This window comes from Ascidiella aspersa, chromosome 9 (genome assembly GCF_963924565.1).
Source record: "Ascidiella aspersa chromosome 9, kaAscAspe10.2, whole genome shotgun sequence".
NCBI classification, from domain to species: Eukaryota; Metazoa; Chordata; class Ascidiacea; order Phlebobranchia; family Ascidiidae; genus Ascidiella; species Ascidiella aspersa.
This window is the reverse complement of record NC_139455.1, coordinates 5,338,943-5,366,865: the sequence shown is the minus strand read 5'-3', so window position 1 is coordinate 5,366,865 and position 27,923 is coordinate 5,338,943. Positions and strand designations below refer to the sequence as shown.

Sequence of the window (27,923 nt, the reverse complement as noted above, 5' to 3'; positions counted from 1 at the left end):
TTTGCCAAAGTATGACGTCACGTAGTTACACCGCGCGAGAAATCACGAAACAATAAAATTATCCAAAAAAAACAAAAAACAATCGTCTCGTATCCATGCGTCCACGCAGCGACAAACCGCCGACTGAAAAAACAAAACAAGATGACGCAAAAGCTTATCTGACGCCATTGTTTACGTCACGGTCTGACGCTTGCCGCTGAAGGGGGGCAGCTCGGTGGCGGAGGGGCTCCGTGACGTCACGAAGGGCGCAGAGTGGGACGAGGGTGAGATTAGGGGAGGGGTCTGGTGAACTGGGGTGGCACCGGGGTCATTCTTGCGAGTGGTAAGAGTGGAGATGGTTTTCTGGAACCAGGTGTTCTTGCTTGCTTGCAGCTCCTTCGACATGGACGCTATCTGGTGTTCGACGTCCTGAAATTGCAAAAATAGTTATTTAATTTTTTTCTGGGGTTTTATTTGGGTGCAGAAAGAAACTATTGGCACATTAACTGAAGATGATACAAGTTCGTATCGAAACGTCCTAATCAAGAAGATGGGGTCCTGAAATGGGAAAATATTTTTTTGAGGACTAGGGTGGTTGGGTTTTGGGTTTTTCAGGAATATAGGATTGGAGCATTAAATATTGGTATAGTCCGATTATACGATAATATCGATGCCAATCCGACACCTAACTAATATAAGAGTTCCAGCCAAGGTTGGTGGTTCAAACCAATATTTCTACTTTAAGAAGGTAAATAATTGAAACAATTTTTACTGTCAGCAGAGTTCTGCTTGTGGATCACTGTTTCACAATAAAACTCAAACTTTAAAAGCCCGAGTGAAACCAGGATCAGACATTGTTAAAAAATGTATGTTTCGCCTATACTGGCATCGTCACATCCCTATTCAAATAGATTTCCTGTGAAATATTTCTGCTAGCTTTACTTTCGGTTTTTAAACTCTTTTATTTTTTTAAACTAGGTAATGTTTGTATAGAGTATTTTTTTTTATTATTATTAGCCTTTATAATAATGCATAGCTTATAATGGTTACAGATTTGTTAAAAAAAAAAGAAACAATTGGCATACTAAAGCTCTATTTTGGTACAGATTGTGTCTTTGGGAAACAATTATATATTTTCAGGGCATATTGGTTAAAGGTTGCAGGTAAAGGAAAATTGATTGTCATTTTTAGCGAAACTGTGCTGGTGGTAACTTTTTAAAAAAATAAAAACATGCGTTTTTAAAATGTCTGAGAAATAAAAACTATAGGATAAAAAAATTGGCAACTATTAAAGAACCATGAAATAATTGCAATTTAGGTTAATATGAAGAAAGTTGGAAAATACCTAAGAAAACGTAAAATAGTCGTTTATCAAGCTATCTTTAAAATATGTCGGCTAAAAAAAAGGGAAAAAAACAACAAAAAACACATTTTTATACGACATCAAGGGAATAGCTTTTAGGCGAGTAATAACTCGTTATTCGACCAATTCTAGTTCAAATCACCACTCACCTGCACTTTGCACTCAGACTCGACGAGTTTAAGCTTGGTCTGGGCGAGTTCCAACTCGAGGTCTCGAATCTGCTTCTGGAAGCGTTCTTTCTCCTCACGTGACCGGCGTTCCGCCTCGCTGACTTCGGTCACGTGGTTCGTTTCGGGAGCGTTCGCGGTTTGGTTCGCGTTCTGCGAAGCAACGATTCGAGAAGTAAGGACACTAAGAATGTATCAGAGAAATGCGGTGGCATTCCCTAATTAACCAAATGTTTATGAGGCAGTTTACTGGGTGAAGCAAAAGGAATAATTTATTATGTTTAATTTTTGTGTGGTGTTGAGCTTTTACTATATTTAAAATAGGTAGAATGTCAAAGCAAAGGTTAAAGGTTTAAGGAAACGTTCCGCCTTTCATAAGTGAGGTTTTGGATATATTTCACATTAACTGATGATTATACAAGTGCATTTGGAAACGTCTTTGTCACGTTGATGTCGGTTTAGTCGACCCTTTTTTGAATATAAGATTCATTGGCAAGCTACATTACAGGTATTTGCACAGCGTTCCTAAAATAGGTAGGAATAGAGCACTTTTATGACAGCCGAGAAACCTACCTAATTTATTTACCTTAAACCTGAAACAGAGACGTTCTGTAAAGGGGTACTTTTGCTGTCAGATAAAATACATAAAAGGTGAGACTTTAACGCAGAAAGGAAAACTGTTTAGTTAAATAATGCATTTACATAATATTAGCAACAGCGCGAAACGGCAAAAATAATAAACATCGCGGTGAGTGACGAAGCCTTTCCTAAAGTTTAGTAAGTAAAAAGGTTCGACAATTCGAACGTTGATCCGCGAACTAGATTGTAATTTTACAATACTTGCAATACTAAGTATGTTTGTTTCGTCAATCCGATATTTAAGAATGTTGGAATACAGAAAAAAAATTAAATTGTCGAATTATGTGAAGGATTGAAAATGCATGTAACAATAACTGATGATGATACGTGTGTATCGAAACGTCTTGATCAAGAAGATGTCCATTTGGAAATTCATTTTTAAGCTACATTACAGATTCGTGTGTAACTACCTATATGCTACATATTACACGAAACAATGCGTTTTTCCTAAAGCAAAACCGCTGCGTCGAAACAATTAATGCAAAAAATAGATTTATAATTTAAGAGAAAAATTATGTGTCAAACGCAAAAATATTTTCGTCCAGAATAAAAAACACACCTTTCGCACTCTCTCGAGCTCCCCCTTGTGGAGACTCTGCAGGTCCTCGATGCGCTGACTGAGCTGGGAGCATATGGTCTTGTAATCCGCGATGATCTTCGTCTTGGCAACAATGTCCTCCTCCTGGCGTGCCATCTCACGACGACACATTTCTTTCACCTGAACACAAATACACATATAAATATATATATATTTCTTAAGCTGGATAACTTTTATTTTCTTAGATCTTTTATATGAGACAAATTTTTCATTTAAAAAACGGGTAATTTTTTATGCGGTTTCGGAAACCTTTAACAATGTAACAGACATTTTTTTTCGTTTTGCGCGTATTTCTCGTTTTCTACTTGTGCTTGGCATACCATTTAAGGAATTCCTTCTATCGAGATGAACATATACCGAAAGTAAAGGGCATTATTTAACGTGAAGTGTTTGCCAACTTAAACAATTAAGGTTATCCAGCCTCCCAGAAGTATTTCTTTTACATCTGTGCCATGAGACTATAATTTGGCTTATAAGTATGACTGTTAAATCGACCCTCACAGTTTTATACTCTTAACCAGTGCCGACAATATTGCATTTTAAAGCGTAAAATAATTTCCAAAGTGCGACACGCTTTACCAGCAAACAGGTTTAGTCGAACGTCAAAAAGATATGGAGAGGCCCAAAATTGCCAGGCGTCCAATTCCAATCGGTCTTCAACTTAAACTAGTTTGCTCGGTTAAGGGCTCAAAAATCTGGGAGGTACTGGTTTAAACTTTGACTTTGAAACAACTTTCAACATCGTCTTCAAACATGTATACCACGCAAAATCTTGCTTAACGCCTTACAAAATTGTCAATAGAAAAATGGTAATGTACAAGACACTCCTAAAAGAAACAATGCATAAATTACGATGTTTTCCACATTCTTATTCCCAGACTGGGCACGAATGAAAATAGGTATAAATGAATGCGGGGCATTTTTAAGCGACCGACATTGCTCAGTAGTAGGTGCCCTCCCTTGTTCTGCGTTTTGCTAATCCTTTGCTTTAAAGCCGCGATGTGTCATAAACTGGTAATTACCCTACGGAATGACAGCAATTTTGTTTTTCAACAAAATAACGTTGTACCTTTAAAACGGCACACTTTCAATAAAAAAGCCAAATTCCTGCCAAGTCAAAGCATTCTTTTACTTTTAAGTTCGAAAATAGATCCCACACTTTAGGCGGCCACGGTCGACTGGCAACAAATCCGCTTTATGACGTCACAAACCTGCTTCGTCTCGACAATGAGGCGCTGGTTTTCGTCGGTGAGATCCGCCACACTTTGCCTCGTGGCACGCAGGTCCTCGACTGCCGTTTGAAGGTCGCACTGAAGGTCATCGGCGTGCTGCATCGTCTGTGCATATGGGCGGGGTTAGGGCTAAGGATGACCGATAATATCGGATCGGCGCAAAAAACTCGCCCGATGCTAGGGCGGGTATCGGTGCCGACTCGGCACCAAATTGTAGGCATTTTATCCTTGTTTTGGCGTAACTAGTATTCTGTTTTTATCAAAATAAAGTTTTATTTTTTGATATTTTAACTTTTGTGGTTCTTTTTGGATCCTTTTATCCTTATGTATTTCAAATATTTTGTATTTTCAAATGTATGTTTTCAGAAAAATTAAATATAAAACAACCAACCATCAACTATAGCTGGAGATTTCTAACACTAAAGTTAACATTACCCAAATAACATGGAACTTTTTTCTTTTTAAATTTTAATACTTTAAAACAACGTGATTTTGCATCGTATAGGACCGCGGTACTTTCTGTCCAAATATTTTCGGGAATCGGTATGGGAATAAAATAGCAGGACATGGGCTCTTAAACAGGAGTACATATAGGTCAAGAGTGACAAATAAATACATTTTAGGGCTACACGCCCAAAAAACAAAGCACAATGCTAAGAAAAGTGTGGAAATGGATTTGATCCTTGTAACTGCGAGCACTAATTCTTAACTATGTCTCATTTGTAAAGTATGCGTTTGCAAATGTAGTTTTCGAAAGTCCCTTAAAACTAATTAAGAAACGCCGATCAAAATAAATATATAAAGGCGTGATGAATAGAGTAAATATTATACTTTTGATGTGTTTAATCAATCCGGTACAGTTCATTTTAAATTTTTTTTAAGGGATACGCCTCTCACACGAGGTTTATAGAAAGATTATGTAGCAAAAACAATTGAAAACACCCTAGGAAAAACAAATTGAAGTGAAGGGGTGACAGTTACAGGGTGAGTGTTGATTGACGGGGGCTGTGGGATTAAGACGAATGGGGACTTGACACGCGCCCCACGCCAGTGTTGGGTAATGGGTGAGTGATATGGGGTGACCAACTGATTAATGTGTTTGGGCTTTTAGGGCTTTAGGAAAGAACATTGACTTCACGTAACTGTGAATCGTTTGAATACTTTCTAAACAGCGCTTTACATAAGAGCTTGGTTTGTTATAGTGGAAGCAAAATTGCTAACAGGCCATTTTTGGAGTTTTATTGTAATTTTGAACTACAAACTATCTACAGCGTGGTTGAATTGCAAAATGTCAACGTACACGAAAGGGGTAAATGAGACATGGACCTGTTTTAGACGGGGTTTCAATTAAATCAAACTACAGCAGGGCCTAAATTGTTGGATGGAACTTGTTGTCGCACTTCGAGCCCTCTGCGTGGTACGAAGGCTGGTGATCCGAGATCAAAATGACGACAATGCTTTAGTAATTTTGGAAGTTATTCGGTAAAAGTGGGATTTCTGACGATTTCTGTTAAATCATGACTGTAATTCCTAGATTAATTGTTAGCACCGACATCGCCTGAGTATCGACATTGTAGCGATACCACCCCTTGATATCGGGAATCGTCTCTGATCCGATTAATTGATAATTATCTATCAGACATTACTAATTACAGGTTTAAAAAAAGTAACAAAAATAAAAAAAGACATATATTAGCCTTATTTAGTATTATAGTGCCACAATATTCTTATTGTAAAATACATAGGTTTTGGTAGATTTTGTTCAGTTGTATGCTTCATTTTTCACGCAAAGAGCGCCCACTCGCCGGCCAGCATATAAAGAGCCACACATACCTATACAACCTTTCAAAAACTTATAGAGTAAACATAAGAAGTACGAAACCGACGCCTACCCTCTCCAGTTGTGTGCTTAGTGTAAGTTTTGTTGTGTTCATCTCCTGAGCAAGATCATCGTTTTCCATCTCAAGTCTCATGTTCGCCTCCATCAAATGCTTGTTTTCACGCTGATCATACGAATAACAAATTTAAGCACAAAAAGCAACAAAACTTCTTTCATGCCTTTAAAATTAAGCCAAGTTTATTATTTGAACGTGGTACGTATTTAAACAAAAATCGAACAAAACGGTAATTAATAAGCAATCTCTACGTTGAAAATAAATAAAGAGTTATTCGAAACGTTCAAGATGATACCTACTTCTGTATGGGCTTTGATAATCTTATTACGTCTTACTACAACCTCCAACCATTATGTTCCAATAAGCAATTAGTCATTTCAACGCACTTTATTTTTAAAAATTGAGATTTTTCTAGTTGAGTCTATGGAAGACAAGCAAATTTCAACAACTTCATTCTAAAACCTTGCACAAGCCATAATACATATTAAGGATCTACTGATATACACTTCAAGCTGATGTTTTATTAAGTGGTCTAAAAGTTAACTTAACAGTTCCCAGCGTACATTAGGTATTTCCTATAAGTCAAAAACTCAAAAATTGAAATGATGTATACTTAAAACGCCCATTAGCCATTCGGCCATTGAAACTGACCACTCCGAATACAACTACAACGGCATTTTTAATAAAATCACTATATATCTAGTCAAACATTACGTTTCATAAAACTCACTAAATTCAGACAAATAAGTAAAAAGAACGATACTGATTTGTAATATATCAACCAACAACTACACCATATAAATTTAAGACCTCTAATAGTAACACGTTATACCGGACAACAACTAAAACAGTACGCCTACAAAATATGTACAACTGTTTACTGCGTACACATGTACACGCGAGACAGTTAGAGTTTAATGTAAAACATATTGTAAAGCGGTAGTGACATCATACACTTTTGTACAGCGCTCAACATTTGTTTTTCTGTGCATCGTGGTATGCCTGACTTCCTAGAACTATTTTCGACAGTGTCAATGGCGTGCAATGATTCACTTTGAACAACACAGGCCTACGTCGTTTAATCTTTGGAAACAAAATTTAACTCAACTTGTAAAAAGTGTGTCTGTTTTACAGTTACACGCGCTTAACATTTACGCTGCTCAAGGTATCTAAGTTTTAGTTGGGTTGGGTTGACATTTATTTACGTCACTTTTTGCTGTTTTGTTAAGATTTTTACCAACAAAGCGGTGTTAAAAAGTGATGAAGTACGACGATTGGAAAATATACTAAAACTAAGCAAATTAAAAAATATTTCTAATAAAATCTTCAATTTTTCACACAAAAAACACCTTTTACAAGAAAAAGGAGCATCACAGCCCAATCAAGTTTTAATAAGCAAGTATTCTTACCTCAATCCTCACCACAGGGTCTTCCCCTAAAGCGAGGCGTTCCTTTACCAGCTGATAATCCTTTTCGTATCTCAGCAGCTTTTTGGAGGTAACCTATACAACACAAGTGTCCATCACATAATGAAAGAAAGAAGACCTTTATAAAGCTGCACTGGCCAACAATGACATTTAAGGTGAATTTAAATGGCAATCAAGGACAGAAAAGGTTACACTGTACTGTGTTAATGCAAATCACATCCATATACAAGCCATTTGCGATGTACCATGAAGTTACATATTGTTATTTGGACCTCTCAGTAATCGCACTGGCCAGCGGCAAATGTACACAATAATATAAGCTACAAAATCTCTGGAAAACTATCAAAAGTGTGCGGCCTAGGCCCTAGAGCAGTGGTTCCCAAACATTTTTGGCTCGCGGCACACTAAAAAAATCTTTAACTATTTCACGGCACACCTTTAACAGAACAACAATAGAGTCATTATACAATCGCCCTTAACACACGTCAATCTATATGTAACTGTCTTAATATTATGAATTTTGTTATGTATAGGGCGTATTTAAGTCTAAAATGCTTGCGTGTGTGCCTATTTGTACTACAATTACTTTCTTTTTTCGAAATTACAAAAAGTTTCGCGGCACACTTGACAATTTCTTGAGGCACACAGTTTGGGAATCACTGAGAGAGTCGCATTTAATGCCTATAGAATTGACAGAACAAAGCACTAGCGGCGCAGTAACGTAAAAAAATACTCTTTTACTACTCTCGTTTTTCTATAATTCTTTCCCCAATTATTCAAAATTCAAGCAACTATGGGACCTATAAACACAAACATACAAGCATTTTGCGAGAAACACCGGTCTAACTAAAATAGAGCTCGTCTTGCTCGCTAAGTGCGCCGCCAGGTTTTTAGAGGTTTAGAGGTGCACCGTGAGATAAAAAAGATTAAGAAATACTATTTTAGTCTGTTAGCAAGCCGTGATTTGTACGTGGTTAAAATAATAAATGCTAACCATAGGATAGAGAAAGGTTGCTTAACAGAGACGTTTTGTGGTTGCCAAATTACGGCAACACCAAATAGAAAATGTTGTCTGTATTTCGCAAGCGTTTCGACCTCGTATTCCACATGTTAGTTACATTTCCAAGTCGAAAACTTCAGCAATCGAAATATGTGAGGCAGTATTATAAGGTAGTTAAATGTTTATTTGCTTTTCCTATTAATTACTTACATTTTCCTGCTGTTTAAGACCTACCTTTTTCATTCTCTTTTTCCATTTTTTCCAAGACTGTAGCCAGTAGCAGTTAAAAGTATATTTGTGACTTCTTTCGTGACAAACTACTTCTTACACATTAAATAGTATTATACATAATATCAAAGTACTTAGTCCGTCAATCAGCAGGGTGCGGGGGTAATATTCCAAGAGGCGGGAGTTCGAATCTCACGAATTTGGCTATATAAGCTTAATGTGTGGGACAGTTAAACCGACATGCAAAGAGTGCCAGCACGAAGCTCAGAAAGTTTACCTCAAATTTGAAGGTTTATTAAAAATATGACTCGTGACTTAGATTTAAAACTGTGACAGCTGAAGCTTTTAGCTTAGCAGCAAATACCCACAGGCAATGCAAGTCACAAAAGATTCGTGATAGGCAATTTTTCGTTACAGCAAACGAGCATCTCTATTCTCTATACAGGCGAGAGTTCAAGTTGAACTTATTAGTTTTAAATTTTAACTTGTAACTTTAAGTAAGTTGTCGGTCGTTCTTAATCTAGCCAAACTACTAAAAAGATTGATACAGGTCAGCGAATAAGGGTAAGCAAGTTCAAATTTACTGCGTATGCTTGCTATGCAGTCTGTGAATCAACAGAGGATGCAAATTCCCGCGGGCGCGAGTTCGAACCTCACTCCAAGCACCAGAAACCCCACAAGGCCGATTGGCGGACTCGATACACCGATATTAAATATAATAGCATTAAATGCATGTACCTGGCAACGAGCGATCTAAGTAGAAGCAAAGCGACAAGACACCACCCACCTTGGTGTGAACCGCCGTCTGTATGAGTAGTCTGGTCTGGTCGTCGCTGCGGTATTTCTTGGGCAGTTGCACTCGGAAGTACTTTAGAACGCCTTCAAAATCGAGGGTCAGGAGCTCCTGTCGACAGCAGAAGAGAAGGGCCAGGGCGACGCGGAACACGACCAGCTCCCCCTGGGCGCGACACACGGACAAACATAGATACAAATATTAGTTCAGGTGTTAACAAGAATACATGCGAGCTATAGAGGAACAAAAATGGCGTGTAAGTTGTCGGGTACTAAGTTTCAATATAAATATTTTTTGATTAAAAAGCTACGTAACAATGTTTCGAATGTCTACAGAAGTTTTTAATCATACGTCAACATTTTTTTATTTCGGTCATTTTCATTTGGAAAACTGCTGAGTTGGAAAGGTGTAGTTTTAAAATCCCCTGTCCGTAATGACTGCTTTCAGTAACTAAAATAGACACGCGTATATTAGTCCCAAGTTGTTTGTTGCATGAATGATACTGTGTCGTAATTATAAACTTACTTGTCTTGCTAAATGTCTCGCAAGTTAAATCAAACCAAAACCGAAAAACGTTTTGGACGTTTGGCAAACACGGAAGTAATTGGTAAGGCAACAAACTAGACGGCTTTAAAACTACTTAGTGTGCAGTTTGTTTCCTATAGTTGTGATGTAAACTTGAGGTCAATAACGTTAGCATGTGTCTGGTTTGTAAACAACTTCACACTTACAGCAATGCGCTATAAGTATTGTAAATAAGCAAGGTACAATGCAGACTGCAGAGTACGCAAATTAACATTGGATTTTTAACTATGATTTGACATCCAACGCAGCGATTTCTACTTTAAACGGTAATTTATCAACAACAACAAAAACAACAGTAGGTTAACAACTAGAGGTAATTAAACTTTAAAAATTAAAAAAATAACATTAGGGTAAATTTGGGCCTAATCGAAGTTACCTCAACGTGCTTGAAAATTAGCGGAATTTTTAAGAGTTTGTTTAAATTTTAAATAGCAAAGACTCCTTGTAAACACCCAGTACAGCATCGCTAAATAAACAGAATTAATAGTTGAGTTATGTATTAGGTTCTACCAATTCAAACAATGGTCAACCGTGAAACGCAAATCGTTTCTGCGCCGAAAATGTCTCCAAGCGACAAAACCGGTTCAAACCGGATCAGGGCAGTATTTACCTCGCTGAGGAAGATGTCGACGACCTGGAAAACCATGCTTAGCGGGAACTTGGCGGTGAAGAGGGTTAGGAACCACTGGCTGGAGAACATGTGAACTTCGATGGCGAGCTGCTTGAAGTGGTCGTAAAGGCTCGGCATCAGATCCTGTCGGCGGAGAAAAATATTTTAAAAAAATCCTAAAATTAGTGGCCAGTGCTGTCAAAAGACTTTAGTGAACTTTAAGTGGGCGGATAAATCATCGTGGAAAAATGTAAGTTAGTAGGCGAAAGGTGAATAGATGGAATATGGGATAAACTGTGTGATATAAACTATAAAAATGAGTGGGATGAAAATATAAAAATGAGGATACTTAGGCGTAGATGATGGTTAGGATAAATGGGCGCCTGTTGAAAAATGTAATAACATAAGGATGGGGCTTAGGTGTAAGATGGTAGGTATAAACAAACAAGAAGTTGAAAATTAGTGAGGAGTCGGAAAAACGGATGAAGGTCAAAAATGTGGTGGGAATAGTAGAATTAATAAGGGTTGGGTTTGAAGAGTTATAATGTGTAGGATAAAATGGCTTCGATTGGAAAATGGGGAAATCGGAGATGGGATATACAGATTAGAGCGAAGGGTGAAAAACGGTAAGATATATAATTGGGTTCTGGGATTTAAAACTGAAAAATGCGAAAAGATGAGATAAAAAAGGCAAAAGAGTGAGGTAAGTAGATAAGGGTGGAAAATGTTGAAATAGTTGGATGAAAATAAAATACGGGTGGAAAATGTTAAAGGCTGTAATAAAGAGAGGCACAGGGAACTTAAGGTGGAGAATTTATAAAGGGTGCAAAATGTTAACAGTGAAGTAAGTAGATAAATGGTGGAAAATGTTAAAATAGTAGGATGAATATACGGGAGGTAAAACGCTGTAATAAATATAGAGGTACAGGGAATTTAAGGTGGAAAATTTATAAAGGTGAAAATTTTGATTAAGTAAGGCGAGATCATTAAATAAGACCGACTCATTAAGCCAGTGTTTCGCAACCTTTTTTGGCTTGAGGCACCCTACAGAAATTATAAATAGTTTGCGGCACCCTTGCTAGTATTTTTGCTGAGTGGTTAACTGTAACTTTACAATAAACAAGATTGAAACAGCACATTAACTGTACAACAAGGGTGAAAAAATCTTTGTAATTTTTTCCACTTTTATCGTACTCCAAAAATTGTATCAAGAAGCTCTCCAATAGAGCTAACATTGGAATTCTAAATAATTTTAAATATCTCTCGGCAATCTTGAGCGTTAAAAATGGCACCCTAGAGTGTCGCGGCAGCCTGGTTGAGTACCACTGCATTAAGCCAACGCTATACCTAAGGTTGCCGTTTCGAGACCAAGCTTGACAGACACTTCCCATATAACAGTAGATAACTGGTCATATTGCCTAAGCCTCGTCAAAGCTATATGACGTCACTCGCCTCTATTGCGCGCTCCAGCTGGTAAAACTTGACGTGCAAGGCCTCGAAGCCGTTCTTGAACAAATCGCGCATCTTGTAGTCGTACATGATCTTGATTAGGACGCAGAAGGCTTGCTCTTCGGGCATCTGAAGCAAGAGATGGTTTGGAAATTGCAAAAGGGACGTTTTTTTTGCGAAAAATGACCAGGGAAGTATATATGTTGGATTTTTAATGAAATGTCGAAAAGCGAGTTACGCTAAAAATCTAAAGGTGATACCTAAAAAAAATATTCGATTTTGTATTTTTTTTAATGTATGACTGATTTTACTAAAAGCAAGTTACGCTTAAAAAAACGAAGGGCATTTATTTAAAAACTATTCCTTTTTGAATGATTTTTAAAGTATGACAAAAAGCGAGTTACGCTAAAAAATCTAAGGGTATTTATTAAAAAAATATTCAATTTGTTATGGCAGAATATATTTTCTTTCCTGTGTTTTTGTTACGTTAAAAGAAAAAAACTGAAACCTAAAATTCAAAAATAGAAAAAAAATCGATTGAGATGGCAATAAAATACAAAAGACAGAAATATTTGGCAGAAAAACCGGGACCATCTCTCTTCAAAACTTCCAGCAACAACTTATGCCATTTAGAAATGTAAAAAAAGCTTCCGAGAAGGCCACAATTTTTTGCATTTTTTGAGTAAAATCCGAGAAATTGTAGCGCACTTACTTAGAAAAGCTAAAAAAAAATCGTAAGTCACTTATACGACATACCGCCTTGTAACGGCCACTCACGTGCAACAGAAGTGCAGCTGCTAGAAAAGACAGGCCCTGGCAGTATCCGACCTCCTGGTCGTACACCGAGTAGGCCTTTGAGATACGGTAGAGCGAATCCTGGCCGAGTCCTCCCTGTGTCTTGAAGAAGTCGTGTGCGGGAAAGGTCCGGTGGATGTCGCGCTGGATGATGCTCTCCTGGGGCGAGTCCTGGAGAAAGAACAATGGGAGGTGAGCGGCAGGATTTAAAGGAGGATTATTTATGCCAGGAAGTGGCTAAGTTTTTAGCTTGCGAGGTGTATGTCATACAGCTGTAGTGATGTACCTGTACGATAATATTGGATCAGATCAGAGCCGATACCCGATGCTAAATGGTATTATCGGTCCTTATCCATTACTAGCGCAATATCGGTGCCGATCCGATATGAAATATATCAATGTTCGGTGTTGGCAGATTAAAGGGAGATGCTTTGTAAGGGGTGGGCAAACTTTCCAGCTGGCGAGATTTATGTCATGTTCAGCTGCAATGATGTACGATAATATCGGTTTAGAGCCGATACTGCCCAGTGATAGTATCGGTCCTTATCCTGCACAAATTTATGAAAAAAAAAGACTTTTTAAATAAAATTTGTAGGTTTTTAAAGACAGACCTCAATTGGATAATGTAAAAACAAAACAGTATAAATGCCATGGTTAAAACAGTTTTCGATCCGACATGAAATGAGCGTTACAGCAATGTTTTCTCCAAGTTTTAAATGACGCATACCCGTCCTATACTAGGATAATGCCACTGCCACTCCGCTTTGAAATTAATGTTTCAGCTATTAAGTGCGATTTTAGACACTTCGCCTGCCAACAACTACGGTGCAATGTAAATTTGAAACGTTATCTCCCTATGAAAAACGTTTGTTAGTTTTGATAACTGTTTAATATTATACGGTAAATGAAACCATCCCTTTATTGCGAGCAAATTAAAATATATATATATATGGACCATACACGCGCGCCATACCATTATGAAACATTTTCACCCGTATAGGCAACAAAAAAGATTCTAAAATATAATATAAACTTTATAAGAACTGTATTATTGGCTTCCATACATGCAAATGTCAAAAAACGAATAAAATATGTCTACATTTTTTCCTAGACCATTTCAGTCGAAAATAATTGCTGAACAGCTGCAAATAAAGTTGTCCTAAAATTTAGTTATTTATGAAGTTTTAAAAAATCCACGCAAAAATTTTTTCAATCCACGCAAATATTCAAAGCAATTCGCTCAAAACCAACCTTAACGATCAGGTTCCTGTACTTTTCCAACATGGCGTCGCTGTCCTGGCACCCGGCCAGCAGCTGCCAGACCTCCCCCCTCAGGGCGTCAGGGACCCCCTTGGGCTGGCGCACCAGGGACCGCAGGCCGGTCGGGCGCCGGGTGAGGTCTGCGTGCCAACGGGCAAGGGCGTCGCCCCAGTCGGAGAGCACACGCTGCGAACACTCCTTGCTTACTTCGCCCGAACCACTTAAAAGGGGCTCGTCGGTGTCTGCGCGTGTAGGAAAGGTAAAGTTAATGCTAGTGATTGGGATGTCCGATAATATCGGATCGGAGCCGATACCCCCGATGCAAAGTGGTAGTATTTGTACTCGTCCGATACTAGGCTGGTATCAGTATCGGTGCATTGATCAATTTTGCTAAATTGGCCATAGTAATTAAGTCATTTGGTACAGAATCGGGTGTGATCGCGATACTTTTAGCCCAAAATATCGGGTATCGGATATCGGTATCGGATTCAGAATATTGGTAAAAAATAAGAACTCGTCCGATACTAGGCTGGTATCGGTGCCGATCCGAATATTTTAGCGCATTTCATGAATAAGTTTTCATAATGCTAATAACAGTCTAGCCCCAAGCGCTTTTGTAAGAGAAAAAAATTACGCTAGCAACATTCTGAAGCTCTTTAGGGTAAAGAAAACAGCGCATTTGGGGCGGGGGCGAAATTTAGCGATGATAAGATAATTCTAGAAGCATGGCGGACGTCCTAGTTAGAAACAGGATAACATTAGATAACATCAGAAGTTTTTTTTAACAATTTACCATATTTCATAAGGAAAAAACATAACGTAATGATCATTCCAGCAGTAGTTTGTTTTTGGCTGTGCATTGCAAAATGTTCATATTAGTAACATATAGCGGCATATTGGTTTTGTTGGCATCGAATTTATTTAGATTGTTAGCATTTCATGTGTGAGCATTCCCTTGCTTACCTCGCCCGAAACGCTTAAAAGGGGATCGTGAAGGAAAACAATAGGAATGTTTCAGCGCAATTTATGGATAAGTTAATTAATGCTAAGAACTTAAGGGCAACACGAGGCCATGGATCCGTCCCTTGCACCAAATTATGCGAGTAAAACGTGAACAATTTTTTTTTCACCAGGTAACACAAGAAGTTTAAAATGATAACCCATCAATTTAAACACATTTGCAGATCCGGGTTTGGACTGCATCACATCACAAAACATGGAATGCAGAATGTTGAAGAGGATTTTTGCACTTTGGTTAAATATCGACTTTCGGTGTGTCATGTTGTAAACAATGACTCGGCACTTTTTTTTTTGTCAAAAAGCCCAAAACGTTTTTCTAGAATTTAAGCTTCGTTTTGTGTAAGTACAAAATGCTATTTTTTTTAAATGTCAGTTACACTTAACCGCTCTTCAGAGGGAATTAGTAATATTCTAACGCATTTTGGGCAAATTTAAATAATTTCAACACCATTATAGAAAAGTCTCGTTTGTGTACATGAAGTACAATTTACAAGAAAAATGTAAAATGCATTAGAAAGGGTGGTTAGAAACATTCTAGCGTGTTTCGGGTAAAATTAAATAACGTTAACACCATTATAGGAAACTCTAAGAACAAGAAAGTTCATTTTGAATAAAATTAAATAATGTTAACACCATTATTGTAACATTATAGAAGAGTTACGTTAAGCCATCTGTCGATAAAATCAGGAAAAAAAATCAACTAGAGCATAAAAAAAACGCTGTGTATAAAAATAAAAAATATGAAAAAAGTGCGGGAAAACTTTCTCACCATCATCATCCTCCTCATCCTGAGGACAAGTGGAGCTGAGAGCGTGATCCGGATGCGGGTGGCTCCTCTGGTGCTCCTGCATCATGGACCACTTCATCCGGGAGGTTTCGCTTTGGATGTTCTCCACCTCGTACATCTTCTTGCTCAGCTTCTGGCAGTCGGACTACGCGATAAATAGTCCAACATTTATGTCACTGTACTAAGTGGATAAATACTTTTGTTTTAATCATAGGCGCCGAGCGTGGGTGTGCGGAGCGTTTTTAGACGCCCTGGATTTCTCATAGGGCGTCAAAACGGCTAGGATTTTGACAAAGTTATCAATAAACATGCAAATAATTCCTGTAGCAGCCTAATTTACCCAAAAGTGTTTCAACCTCAACTAGCATATATGCACGAGGCCACATAATCTCAAAACTATGTCTTTTATGTTTTATGCAATTTTTTTCAAATTATTGTTACGTTTTGACCATTTGAATGAGAACTTTTTTAGCCTAAATGTAAATAAGTTTATAAAGGCGAAATAATTGGCTCAGTGCGGCTCACAATTTTTATCTACTAATAAGCAATTTTACACTGTTAAGAAAATAACGTCGGGAAATTTTAAAGTTTGGTGCCCAAGATTTTAATGCAATACCAACGTAATAAAAGTGCTTGATAAGTGTAGTGAAAAGCAATGCTTTTACAACTGGAAGTAATGGCGCTGCACAGGCAACGAGTTGGGGTCGCGAGTAGGGCTAAATCAGTTTCACGAAATCTAAGTGCATTGTTGTTTCAAGACTTTTGAAATGCAAATGTCATTACTATTGAAAAACTTGATATAATGTGTATGCATCTTTTATATTAAATGATATGGTACTGTAGACCCCTTCAATGTGAATTGGCTTGTATTAACATAATGTAACAAAAATGTGCCAGGAAGGGTGGCGGTAATTTTGACAGTTTCAATGGAGTCCCAGAAGTAAACACTTTACGAGGGCCTGATATGAGTTTCAGATGTTAGGTAGCTTTGATAAAAAAATATATTTATCTAAATACTAACATCAATAAATCAGTTCGTCCCTTTATTCACGACCCTTTCTATTTTATGATTTTTTTTGTTCTGCAAGAATCGTTTTATCATAATAGTTTTGATAAAAGAAAGTATGTATAAATTAAATACGTTTTTAAATCAGTTCGCACATTTCTTTATGACGCTCCTTCCGACTTATAATACATTTACAGTATATTTTTGCAAAAAAGATTTATATGTTTAAAAGAAAAAAATAACATTAAATTTACGCTCATCGAAGGTCTGTGACCCAGTTATTTCACATTCAGTCATTTGATCACTTTCCTTAGATGGCTGCTCACAGTTATTTATTCAGGAAACAGTTGTTGCTGATTTGGTGGCCTGATGATTAGGACAATAATAGCACGACAATTTGCATGCTGTAACACTGACAGGCCGAAATATTTTGCATAATTTATTTGCTTGACAACTATGTAAAGACAGCTGCCGCACAGATATGGTGCATTTAACAGTCAAAAAAGGGTAAAACAAAAGTTTGGGTACTGACTGATAGTATCAATCAAAATTATGATTTTAAATTAGAGTTTTTTGTTGGTTGAACATATTTAAGTAATATAGGGATGTTCAAAGTAGAATCCCAAGGTATTCTAGAATAATAGGTTTCAAATCTAGAATAACGAATCCAGAATAGCGAATCCTAGTATATTTTTATTAAATTATTTATCCTCGATTTTGTTTGGGTAAGGGATTAATCTTAATCTACCCTACAGGGCCCACAATCACAGCAATAAATCGCCCAAACAATTTTCTAACATGTGTAGTTGTGTACATTATAATAAAAAACTCTCTCATATGTTTAACATTCTTAACAACTGTCATTTGAAAGTTGTGTAAACTGTATGTGTCAACTGTCCAGGTTGTGTCCAAAACTTATATTTTTGCCAATAGTGAGAGAATGCAACACTGCACACAGAAGTCTTAAGCAATTCGGTCCTTATTTTGAAAGCATTGTTAATCTTATTGCTTCTTTTTTGACTAACATGATCTGTTATGCAGTCAAATGATGTACTACAAAGAATACAAAGTTATTATTGACATAACGAATTCTTGACAATTACGTTGTGCATAACTTCCCTGAATATTGGCCTAAAGTTGACCTTAAGTAACCCCATAGCGCATTTTGTGGACGGCCAGCACGTTTTGCAACGCTATGTTACTTTCGCAACTTAACGCATTTAGGGAAATTGCGAACTCCACACCAGACATTACACGTTAGTCGCTCGCCCAATAACGCTTGATTGACACTTAATTATTAGACGAACGTTATCGCGAGACGTGGTAATTGGTCGCCCGAAAAAACGCTGACACTGCACTACGAGGTTGCATTTAAAGCAAGCACTATAAACTGGTAGCCGCGGCGACAGGCCAACTTACCACACGCGTTTGTGCAATTAGGTGCAACATTCCGAGGTAAAACATTAAATTATATCGGTTCCAATTACCCGAAATAAATGGCAGAATTGGATTCGAATCTCATCTGGATTCGAATCCAAGGATTCGATATTCTACTTTGAGCATCCCTAAGTAATGATTTACAAAATGTTGAAAAAAATACAATATTTATATTGAATTTTGATGACTAATTCATACGGAAAAAATATTTGAATTTTTTGCATTTTGAAATGGTAAATGTAAATTGACATAATCTTGATAACGATGTTTAGATACGCACTTGTATCATTACCAGTTAATGCAATTCAAGAAACTGATAATGATAAATAAGACTTTATCAAGAAAATATAAATTTACTCAACCTTTTTGGATTTGGCATTCATTATTGAGCTACATTACACAGATCTGTGCATATAGTGCCTAAAACAGAAAATGTAAACCAAATCAATAAGAAATCAGGAAAATTGTATTTTCCATAATACAATTTACAAGAACCAACCCACCTCTTTTAGACGCAGAAAAAAGTTTTCGTGAAGGATCTTTTTGCCAAAGTACCAGAACTTTTCGTTCTGCGGAAAGATTCGCGCCTTGGTCTCGATGAGAAATCGCACAGGTTCTTGAATCTCTTGAACCACAAGATCAACGGCCACACTTAGAAAGACCCTTGTGCCTGAAACATAGGTCGAAATAAAACATTACAAGATTGAAGGAAACAGATTGGAAAAATATATGTACAGAAAATAGGGGAAAATAAAATAACAATGTTACTGAGCTAAAGAAGTTTAAATTTTAATCTTCAGTGCATTTATGATAAAGAGATAAGATGATATTTTATTGGTCCATTATTTGAAATGTTTACACAGAACAGCTGTCAAGGATTGTAAAACTATATTATTGATGTTTTAGGAAAATTGTGTGCCAAGGTATAAGAGTGCCTTTAGATGGGTATATTACTGTAGAGATGGCTAACTTTGCTGGAATTAACCAAACAAAGGAGATTATAACTGAAAAAATATTTTTTTTTTGCAAAATATGGTAAAAAATATATACAAACAAGTATTTTATTTTAGTGTTTCAAATCGTTTTTGTGTTAGAGGGAGTTGTTGTAAAACTATTTTAGATTCAATGGACCACAGTCCTTATTTGAACTATTTTTTTTTTTTTTTAAGAAAAAATGGTGTATTTCTCAAGCCAGAATTGTGTGTAATCTACTCACAAAGCTTCTCTTAAAATTTGCACTGAAAACAAAAATTGTCCAAACAAGTTAAACTAAGCAATACTTTGGTGTGCCAATACACATTTCCAAAACAATAACTTAACATGAAAAAAAAAATAAAATTACAAAAGTTTTTCTTTAACGAAGCAACATCTGAACATTAAAATAAAAAATGCCAAAGATTAGATAAGCCACCTTTCTGGGTCTCGGAGTTGAGCAGTGAAAAGTGGGCAATGGAAGGGTCCCAGGTTCCGACAATTGTGTGGATTCCGATGGCCGTGTTGTCCTCGTCTGGAATGGCTCGTTCCATGTCAAGCAGATGCATGTCGCTTTGCTTTACGTTACGTCCAGGAGTAAGAAGCAGGCCAAAGCACCTTGGGTCAGAAATTCGATTGTGTAAGCTTATACTTTACTCCATGATTTTTTAAATATTTAAATCAGGGATAAGATCTCAGAGTCGGACTCGAGACTCAAAGAAGTGCTGGTGGTGGACTTGGGACTCCAGTAAAACTACCCTATTCCTGAGTCCGATGTGCGCATGAGTATTTTAAAAAATTTTGAAACTGACAAGGCTGCAAACTGTAAATTATAAAAGGGTAAAATAGCAAATGGTGGAAGTTTTTCCAACTATGTATTGTTGGTGGTTAACTTAAATTATGTGACAGACATATGAGTGGATTGCATAATACTCACACTATTTTAGTTTTGTAACTGGGTTAAATACAGGCTGTAGAGTCAGAGTCAGACTAGGGAGAGACGGAGTCAGACTTTTCTGGCAAAATCGGACGCGATTACTTTTAACTTACTCCGCAGGCCTGATTTAAATTTGTTTGAGTAATGTTAGTTTAGAGTCAACAAATAATGTTTGGTTGTGGTATTACCACTAATGCCATACTAGACTATAATTGGTGCTAAGGTAATTCCCAATTAGTCAAAAAACACACCAATGCTGGATGTTGGGGCAACTAATTAATCTCATTAAAAATGTTGTTATGATGTACAAAAAGTTAGAATTAATAGTAAGCCCATACAGGAGTTGGTTTTTGGAATGTTTAAAAAACGCTACCAACATATGTATAGGCTTTTATATTTATTCTACAACCACAACCTCCAACCATCATGCATAAAAGTATAATAAGTTACTTTGGAATTTACATCCTGCTAGTCCCTCTAATAAGCCTATTTTTCGGGATGCAGTATTTAGCATGAAATAATATGCTTGTGGGCACACCTGGTATAACAGTAAAAACAGAAGATTCTCTGTTGTAGTAAAAAATCAGGTATGAAATTTGACAATATGCCATTTATTTTTTTACACAATCAGCTATTGAAATCTGCTGCCAAAGCAGTATTGAAATTAATGTCATGTAGGAAAAAATTAAACAAATATACAGCTGTATATAATTTATTTGTTAACAAATTGTACAGCTATATAAAAATATGTTGTTAATCAAATAAATCAGTTAAAATCTAAATATTCCAAGTTAAGTGAAAAAAATGGTGTGGTGTTACAAAGAAAATCTATAGATGCATTATTCAGTGCAGAAACAAGTAAACTAACCTTTCAATGGTTAGTTCAACATTGGAAGTCTGTGTGACAGTAACAATGACCTTCTTTTCTAAGTTACGCCTGAACTTAAAACAGGAAGAGGTTTTGTCCCAAGGCACCGTTGCGTGACCGCCTTTTCCATCGTCCTCTCTGCAAATCGGATAACAAAAGAGGCTTATTACATCACAACTGCCTTTTCATTAATAGAATGGCACCAATAATGACAATAACTGTGCCATGTGCTGCGTGAATCATGCCAGCCTAAATGACGGCATTTACAATAAACTAGATTATATATTGCGATACAAGATAGAATTTAAAACTTCATTTTACACAGCAATTTCATGACAATAAACATTAGATAAAAAAAATCATTTCCTGGTATTATTAATGTCAGCTACATTAGAGTCACCATAATTCAAGTCAGCTTTATAATAATAGTTTTATAACACTACTGTCAATGAATGTAATCTGTTATTTTTTTTTACTGCATTTTTTTGTTCAAATAAAAAATCACAATTAAAGTTTTAAAATAAACCGTTTTTTAACCTTAGGTAAACAGTTAATCAAAATAAATGCTAATAATAAGTGGTTGTTAAAGGCAGCTCACTTAATTTCAAGAGACACAGTAAATCCATATATTTCCGCATCAGCCAATGGTTGAAGGTCTTCGTCATTCTGCGTTGGTGAGCCCACAATGCCGTGTGACACCACTGTTTCACCTTCTGACACCTGTGATCTAGAAAGTAAACACCAGATGTTATTTACATGACAAGCAGCAGTCCTTGAATAAGCATAGAATTGATAAGTCACACTCAAACTATTAAAGCAGTGCTTCTCAACCTATGGGTCGCTGTTTGATTTGGTTGGGTCGCCAACCGCAGTAGTCACATGTTTATACTAATTGAGAATGGTTCTGAGCAAAATTTCTCAAATAAGAAAATTGATGAAGCAATACAAATAATGTCTTATAATTAATTATTTAAATTCGAAATACTTTATGCTAATGCCTAGTTTTTGTTCGTTTACAAGAAGCTAGTTTTTATTTCGCTAAAATCAATTGGGTCGCCAAAGCTAATCGTCTTATTTACGCTTAATATTTGGGTCGCCGCGAAAAAAGGTTGAGAAGCACTGTATTAAAGAAACCAAAAATGAGATGTTACACATTAGATTTTGTAGTAAAGTTGGCCAGAAGTTAGTTAACTGTTTGAAGAAAGACATACAGGATTTAAAGCAGGCTGTTACACATTTTCAGGAATTTCAAAAAACCTAAAATTGTTTTACCCTGTGTTGGGAAAATAATTCAAAAGCAAACCAGTATAAATGCAATGGTCAGTGAAAACCATAGTTTGAAATTTTACACTTGGCCACTATTTAATCTAAAAACACAACTTAAGCTGAAAATATTTACAGACTATACAAAAACTTATGCAAAAACAAAGACTTTTTAAATAATTATGCAAATCAATTCAAAGCAACGAGGGTACCTTTTAAGTAGTTGGATGCCGTCAGTAAGTTGCTCTGCTCGTGGACTTTTTGGAATGCTGCGAAACGCCAACTCAAAACTATAAAGAACTTTGCGAACCTACGAAGAAAACATACACATTGACAGCACAAGCACTGGTAAGTACTCATTACTTACTTTAAAATGTGTTTGATGAAAATTTAAAAGCAAAAATGTTGTTTTAAATTGAACAACATAAATTCTGTGAATAGCATTTTCCTTAAATGAGACCAAAACTTTATGAAATTTATATTTAAAAATACCCTTTCTTTAAATATGATGTTACCAGGCATAGTATTATAAAAATAAGTTCTTATGAAATTATTTTAATACCCTTTCTTTAAACGAAACAAGTTGAGCATTGTTTTATTTTTACCTAGGTAAAACAAAATTCCTCTAAACACTTGGGTCAACCCAGCCACTGTTCAACTGCAAAATTAAAAGCTGTTTTAAATCTAGTGGAAAAACTTACGGCTTCAGGAACGTCGCATCTGAACACATGGCACTGGAAAATGCCGGACGACTGGTGGGACTCTGTGAAAGCGAAGCAGTCACGCTCAATGCTCTCATCTGCTCCTCGGACACAGAACAAGATCGTGTACAGCTTAAAAGAACCAATTACTGCAGTGCCTTCGGGTTCCAGAAGCCTTTAAAACAAAAAATAAACAGGCTTTCCAATAGAAAGTCAAAAAACAACTTTGTTTTAAGGCAGAATAAGTTATGGACATCAAAATTAATGATAATGACACTTTTTTAGGTATAATTGTAGCATTTAGCTCTAAATTTAAATATTCAAACCTTTTACAGTTTATTTATGTTTTTTTTTTAAAAAAAAAAAAAAAAAAAAAAAAAAAAAAAATATTAATTGTTAAGAATACAACACTTTGCTGTGGATATTTATCCAAAGTATAAAGTAGGACATGTTTCATGTGTTTGGTTTAAGCCAGCAGTGGACAAACTACTGAAATTAAATGACCTACATTTTGACTTCTTTTTTTTCAAATTAATACACTAATCAAAAAAATTTTTTAATACATTAAATAACAAATTGTAAGCACTTAAGGTTTAATGCCTTGTCTATATTTCTGAAAACCAATCAAAAGTAGGTACCTAACGGTGCCGTCTGCGCGACTTGGAATGCTGAGTACAATTTCAATTTGCTTGCTGGAGTTTTCCGACCCACTACCGGGCAGTTCAACAGCACGATGCAGTTCAGGAGAGGGGACTTGCTGTCCCCGAAGTATCCCAATAGTGCGGAGCGCCTCAGATTCGCTCCTGGGCGCGTTGACTGAAGCACAGCCAAGGTAGTAGACTCCGTTAAACAGGATGCAGTCTTCGTCGTCAGGAATCTGCTGGGGCGACGTTTCTGCAATTGGACAGCTCAATGTATTGGCTGTTTCCACTGTTGTAAACGAGTCATTTCAAATTGACTTAAGTCCAAGTCAAGTTTTTTCAAAAAACAGTGAGTCAAGTCCTAGTCCAAGTTATCAGTTGCCCAAGTCAAGTCCCAGTCAAGTCATTTTTACAGCAACTCATCTCCAAGTCAAAAAGTCATTTTACGGCAAGTCATCTCCAAGTCAAACCGCTAATATAATTATAAAACGATAAACCATTACAATAGACAAACTCATCTGATTATAAGCCATAATTCAACTGAAAAATGACAAAAAACAACATGTAGCATTTCAATCGTTGTGTGTACAAAACTTGCGATAAATAGCTCAATTTTTTAATAAAATGCTAAATGAAAACCCTTAATTTCAACCCAAGATATTTGACCCAATGACGTCTAAATCAAGCCATGTGTCTAAAAGACTTAAGTCAAGTCAAGTCAATTAAACAGAACGACTCAAGTCAAGTCATTTGAAGACAGTGACTTAAGTCATTACAACACTAGCTGTTTGGAAAGTTATACCTCAGTCTCAGAACTGAGCACAGAGATTAATTCGCATTTTTAAGATTGTTTAAAGAAAATATTTTAGCCCCAGTTCTAGTAGTTTTTACGGTGTAATCCCACCTTATGTGTTTTAGAGATTAGTCAGTTTATTCGAAATGTTCCAGGAAGCATTTGCCTCCAATAACATGTTTCAGACCTAATCCCGGTCATGGCCTTTTTTGCGATAAATTCACAGTTTCAGAAATGCACACAGCATTAACTTTGAGTTTTTTTTCAGCAAATCTTTCAACTACAGTTTTCGGTACTTTTTGTAGTTTGGCACTGTTGACAAATTGTATTTCACTGTTGACCATCTTTCGCACAACCGTGCTTCTTTAAGGCACAGTAAAAATGACAACCAATAAAACAAGCAAATTAAAGGGAGAAACTTACAGAGTAAAATGTGATAAAAGGTAGATGGTCATAAGATAATGAATATACTGCTGCTGCCAGGCATTGTATTATTTATAAAGAAGGTTCTTCCGACAATTATTTATTCTGTACCAACGTTTCGATAACCTATCCAGGTAATCTTCATCAGGGCATATAAACTTGTCATAAGATAATGTTTCTCACCTGAGGAGTCAAGTTCTAAAGATACGGGCCGTAGAGATTCTGCTTCAGGTGTGGTTGCTTCTTCGGTTTTAATCTCTTGAAATTCTGATTCTGCATTTAGTAAAAGCATCATTTCAGTACAAAAAATACATTAGACACACCTCCCAGTGAAGGAATCTAACAAACGATTTGCTATATATTGATTACAGAAGCAAGACAATAAATCAATGACAGTTACACCATGGAATGTAAATGGTATATTGATTACCCATGAAATGTAGACTTTTATTTTGCACAACTAAACAAAGACTTATATGAAATAAGCTTATATAAAGACTTATATTTTAAACATTTAGGATTCAAATATTGATTCATAACCAAAGTTGCATGATTTGACATACTTATGTCTGCAGGACTTCTAAATTAATCCTATTATCCATTGTCGACTTTTTTTATTAAAAATTCAGCCAGCTTAATCAGATGTTTTCACATTTGGTGATTTCTAATACGTTCGGTTGTAAGCAAGTTTTTTAACACTTGGATGGTATCAACATATTACCGTAAGCAGACAGCTTTTAATACCAGCCAAACAAAGGTATATATAAAACTTTTAACAGGAAAACCAGCCTTTCGTCAGTGGTTTTACCAAGACTGTTAGTTTACATTTCATCAGTGGGTAGAGCAATGGTCCCGTAATAAAATAAAAAAATTCAGAAGCCAATGTCTTGCTAAGAATTACCGTATTTTACGGATCATAAGGCACAGTTTAAATCCTTTTTTCCTCATAAATTGAACGTGGGTACCGATAGACGAAAAAGAGAAGCGCGGAGATAAAGTGGGAGGAGTAGGAGAAAGAGCGGAGCGGTTTACCACGCGGCTGAAGTCTCGGCTTTTTTGTGGAGGCCTCAGCGTGTAGCGGACGCCCGAGCGATTTGGATAAATTGGTTGTGCGCCTTATGTATGAACAAAAATCAAATCACAGCAATTTATTGACAGTGCGTCTTATAATCGGGTGCGCCTTATGGTCTGTAAAATACGGTAAATGCTTGTTGGCAAACTATAAAACCATTTGATATATGGTTTTTAGGACTTTCCAACCTTTCTGATAATCATACTGATGTTCATTTATAAACCATTTAAAAGTAAAAACAAATTAAAGTTGGGCCTCTTTATATCTATAAATTAAAAAAGTAGAACAATTCAGTAAACATATTATATATATAACGTTTTTTCTAAACAGGAATAAATATATATATATACCAGTCTCAGAGGAAGTGAGTGTGTTCTGGCTGCTTGCCATCGTGTCTTCAATGTTTTGCTTCAGATCCGTTTCATTTCCATTTCCTGCAATCTAAATACAAAGATGGCTTGGTATATTTACGGTTCTACACTTTTTTGTGCTATTTTAATTTGTAATTTTAAGTCTGCAGCTGTACAACTATCTTGGTTGAAGTGTTTTTTTTTAACCAATAAAGGTATTTAATTTTTTATGGTCGCACATAAAATTAACAAAAAATATAGAAATTTGAAAATATTACTGGCTTTGCATAATTGCAAAACTTTTTCTGTAAATAATTTTTTTTTTCTTATCTTTTTTGACAGTATTAACCCTGGCTTTATTTTTAAATTACACAAACTAAAAAAATATTTTAAGAGGTAAAATGACTAAAAGAGCATTCTTGCTATATAGAACAACTGAGTTTATCGTTTGAGATTGGTTAGTGAAAAATATTTTAACATTGTTATGGTAAAATATAAAAGTTGGGGGTGACTCAAGCACATTAAATAAAAGATTACTACAATCAAAATATACAATAGTAGAACTGAATTAACTTGTTGGATAATGCTTAGAAGACTTTTTTTTAGCAGATGACCGGATAGAAAATGCTAAAACTGAAACTCGCAAGTATAACATATAGAATACCAGGGTGCATATTTGTTTTTATTTGAGTGGAAGTTTATAGTCTGTTAAAAACCTCTTACAGCTGCACTTGCTGTACTTCAAAAAGTGACCTAAGATCCACTTTAATTTAATTTTAAATGTTATTATTTAGGTTAGCCTTTGAAAGATAAACCAGTAAAAGAGGAAAAAGTGGAGAAAAACAAAAAACAAATGTATTTTGCATAAAAAAAATTAAAATGAGAAAATTGGGTGCTAGTCCAGAATCCTACAACATTTCCGTCCAGGAGTTTATTTTGCTAACATTATTAGGGTTAGAGTAAGCATTCCAGGTTGGAAAGTAAGACCACTCGCTCAGCCGCGGTCATAGCCGCGCAATCGCGCATTTAATGTAAACTCAACGTAAAAGGTGGTCAGCCGCAAAAAAATGCATAAACGCGCAAAACTTTCATCGCTCTACCGGTTTTCAGTATAGTACTCCATTTTTAGCCGTGCAAATTTTACAAATAACGTTATACAGCCGCGCAATTTCAAACTGCAAAATCGTCTCCCCCGCGTAAAATCCGTTTCCAATCTGGTTAGCATTTAAGTTTGGGTATTATTATCAAGTATTATTATTATATTTATTTTCTCATATTTTTTTCTTTCTTGTCATTTCAATTTTTACAGCTTATTTTGTGCTTACATATTTACGCATGCCAATGTCATACATTTAATAGAAGTACCTTTAATCCAGTTTCCATTGCTTGTACCACTTCAAACTCGGAAGATATGTTGTCAGAAGAGGCGCTGTTTACTGAAAGCTGATCCATTGCTGTTTTAAAACATGATAAGATCAATAACACTGACCTAAAGTACAAAAAACGTGTTTTTAAACGAATTACTAAAATACTTCTCAAAACCAGATTATTGCGGCTGATATGTGAAACAGTTTTGTTAAATATATTTTAAGAATGCTTTATCAAACATATAGCAAGCATCGCATGAACAACA

The 27,923-nt window shown here is 36.1% G+C and overlaps 1 protein-coding gene across 1 annotated transcript; it reads right to left on the bottom strand.

The window, feature by feature from the left end:
- LOC146132036 (rab GTPase-activating protein 1-like) lies at positions 1 to 27,923 on the bottom strand. The gene is made up of 22 exons (XM_083397560.1): positions 27,656 to 27,923; positions 26,291 to 26,381; positions 25,052 to 25,141; positions 23,650 to 23,905; positions 23,012 to 23,186; positions 22,523 to 22,620; positions 21,646 to 21,774; positions 21,048 to 21,185; positions 19,682 to 19,860; positions 18,774 to 18,940; positions 15,810 to 15,972; positions 14,012 to 14,262; positions 12,743 to 12,931; positions 11,969 to 12,094; positions 10,517 to 10,660; positions 9,316 to 9,486; positions 7,283 to 7,375; positions 5,871 to 5,981; positions 3,958 to 4,083; positions 2,708 to 2,866; positions 1,492 to 1,662; positions 1 to 408 (listed from the first exon to the last, which is right to left on the bottom strand). The coding sequence occupies exons 1-22, from the start codon at positions 27,740 to 27,742 to the stop codon at positions 172 to 174; spliced, it is 3,351 nt and encodes a 1,116-aa protein (XP_083253686.1). The 5' UTR covers positions 27,743 to 27,923; the 3' UTR covers positions 1 to 171.

Coding starts and splice junctions, on each gene's coding strand:
- LOC146132036 (XM_083397560.1), bottom strand. CDS start 27,742: ATGGATCAGCTTTCAGTAAACAGCGCCTCTTCTGACAACATATCTTCC. Junction 26,382..27,655: donor CAATGGAAACTGGATTAAAG/GTACTTCTATTA, acceptor CTTTGTATTTAG/ATTGCAGGAAATGGAAATGA. Junction 12,932..14,011: donor ACAGGAACCTGATCGTTAAG/GTTGGTTTTGAG, acceptor TTCTTTCTCCAG/GACTCGCCCCAGGAGAGCAT.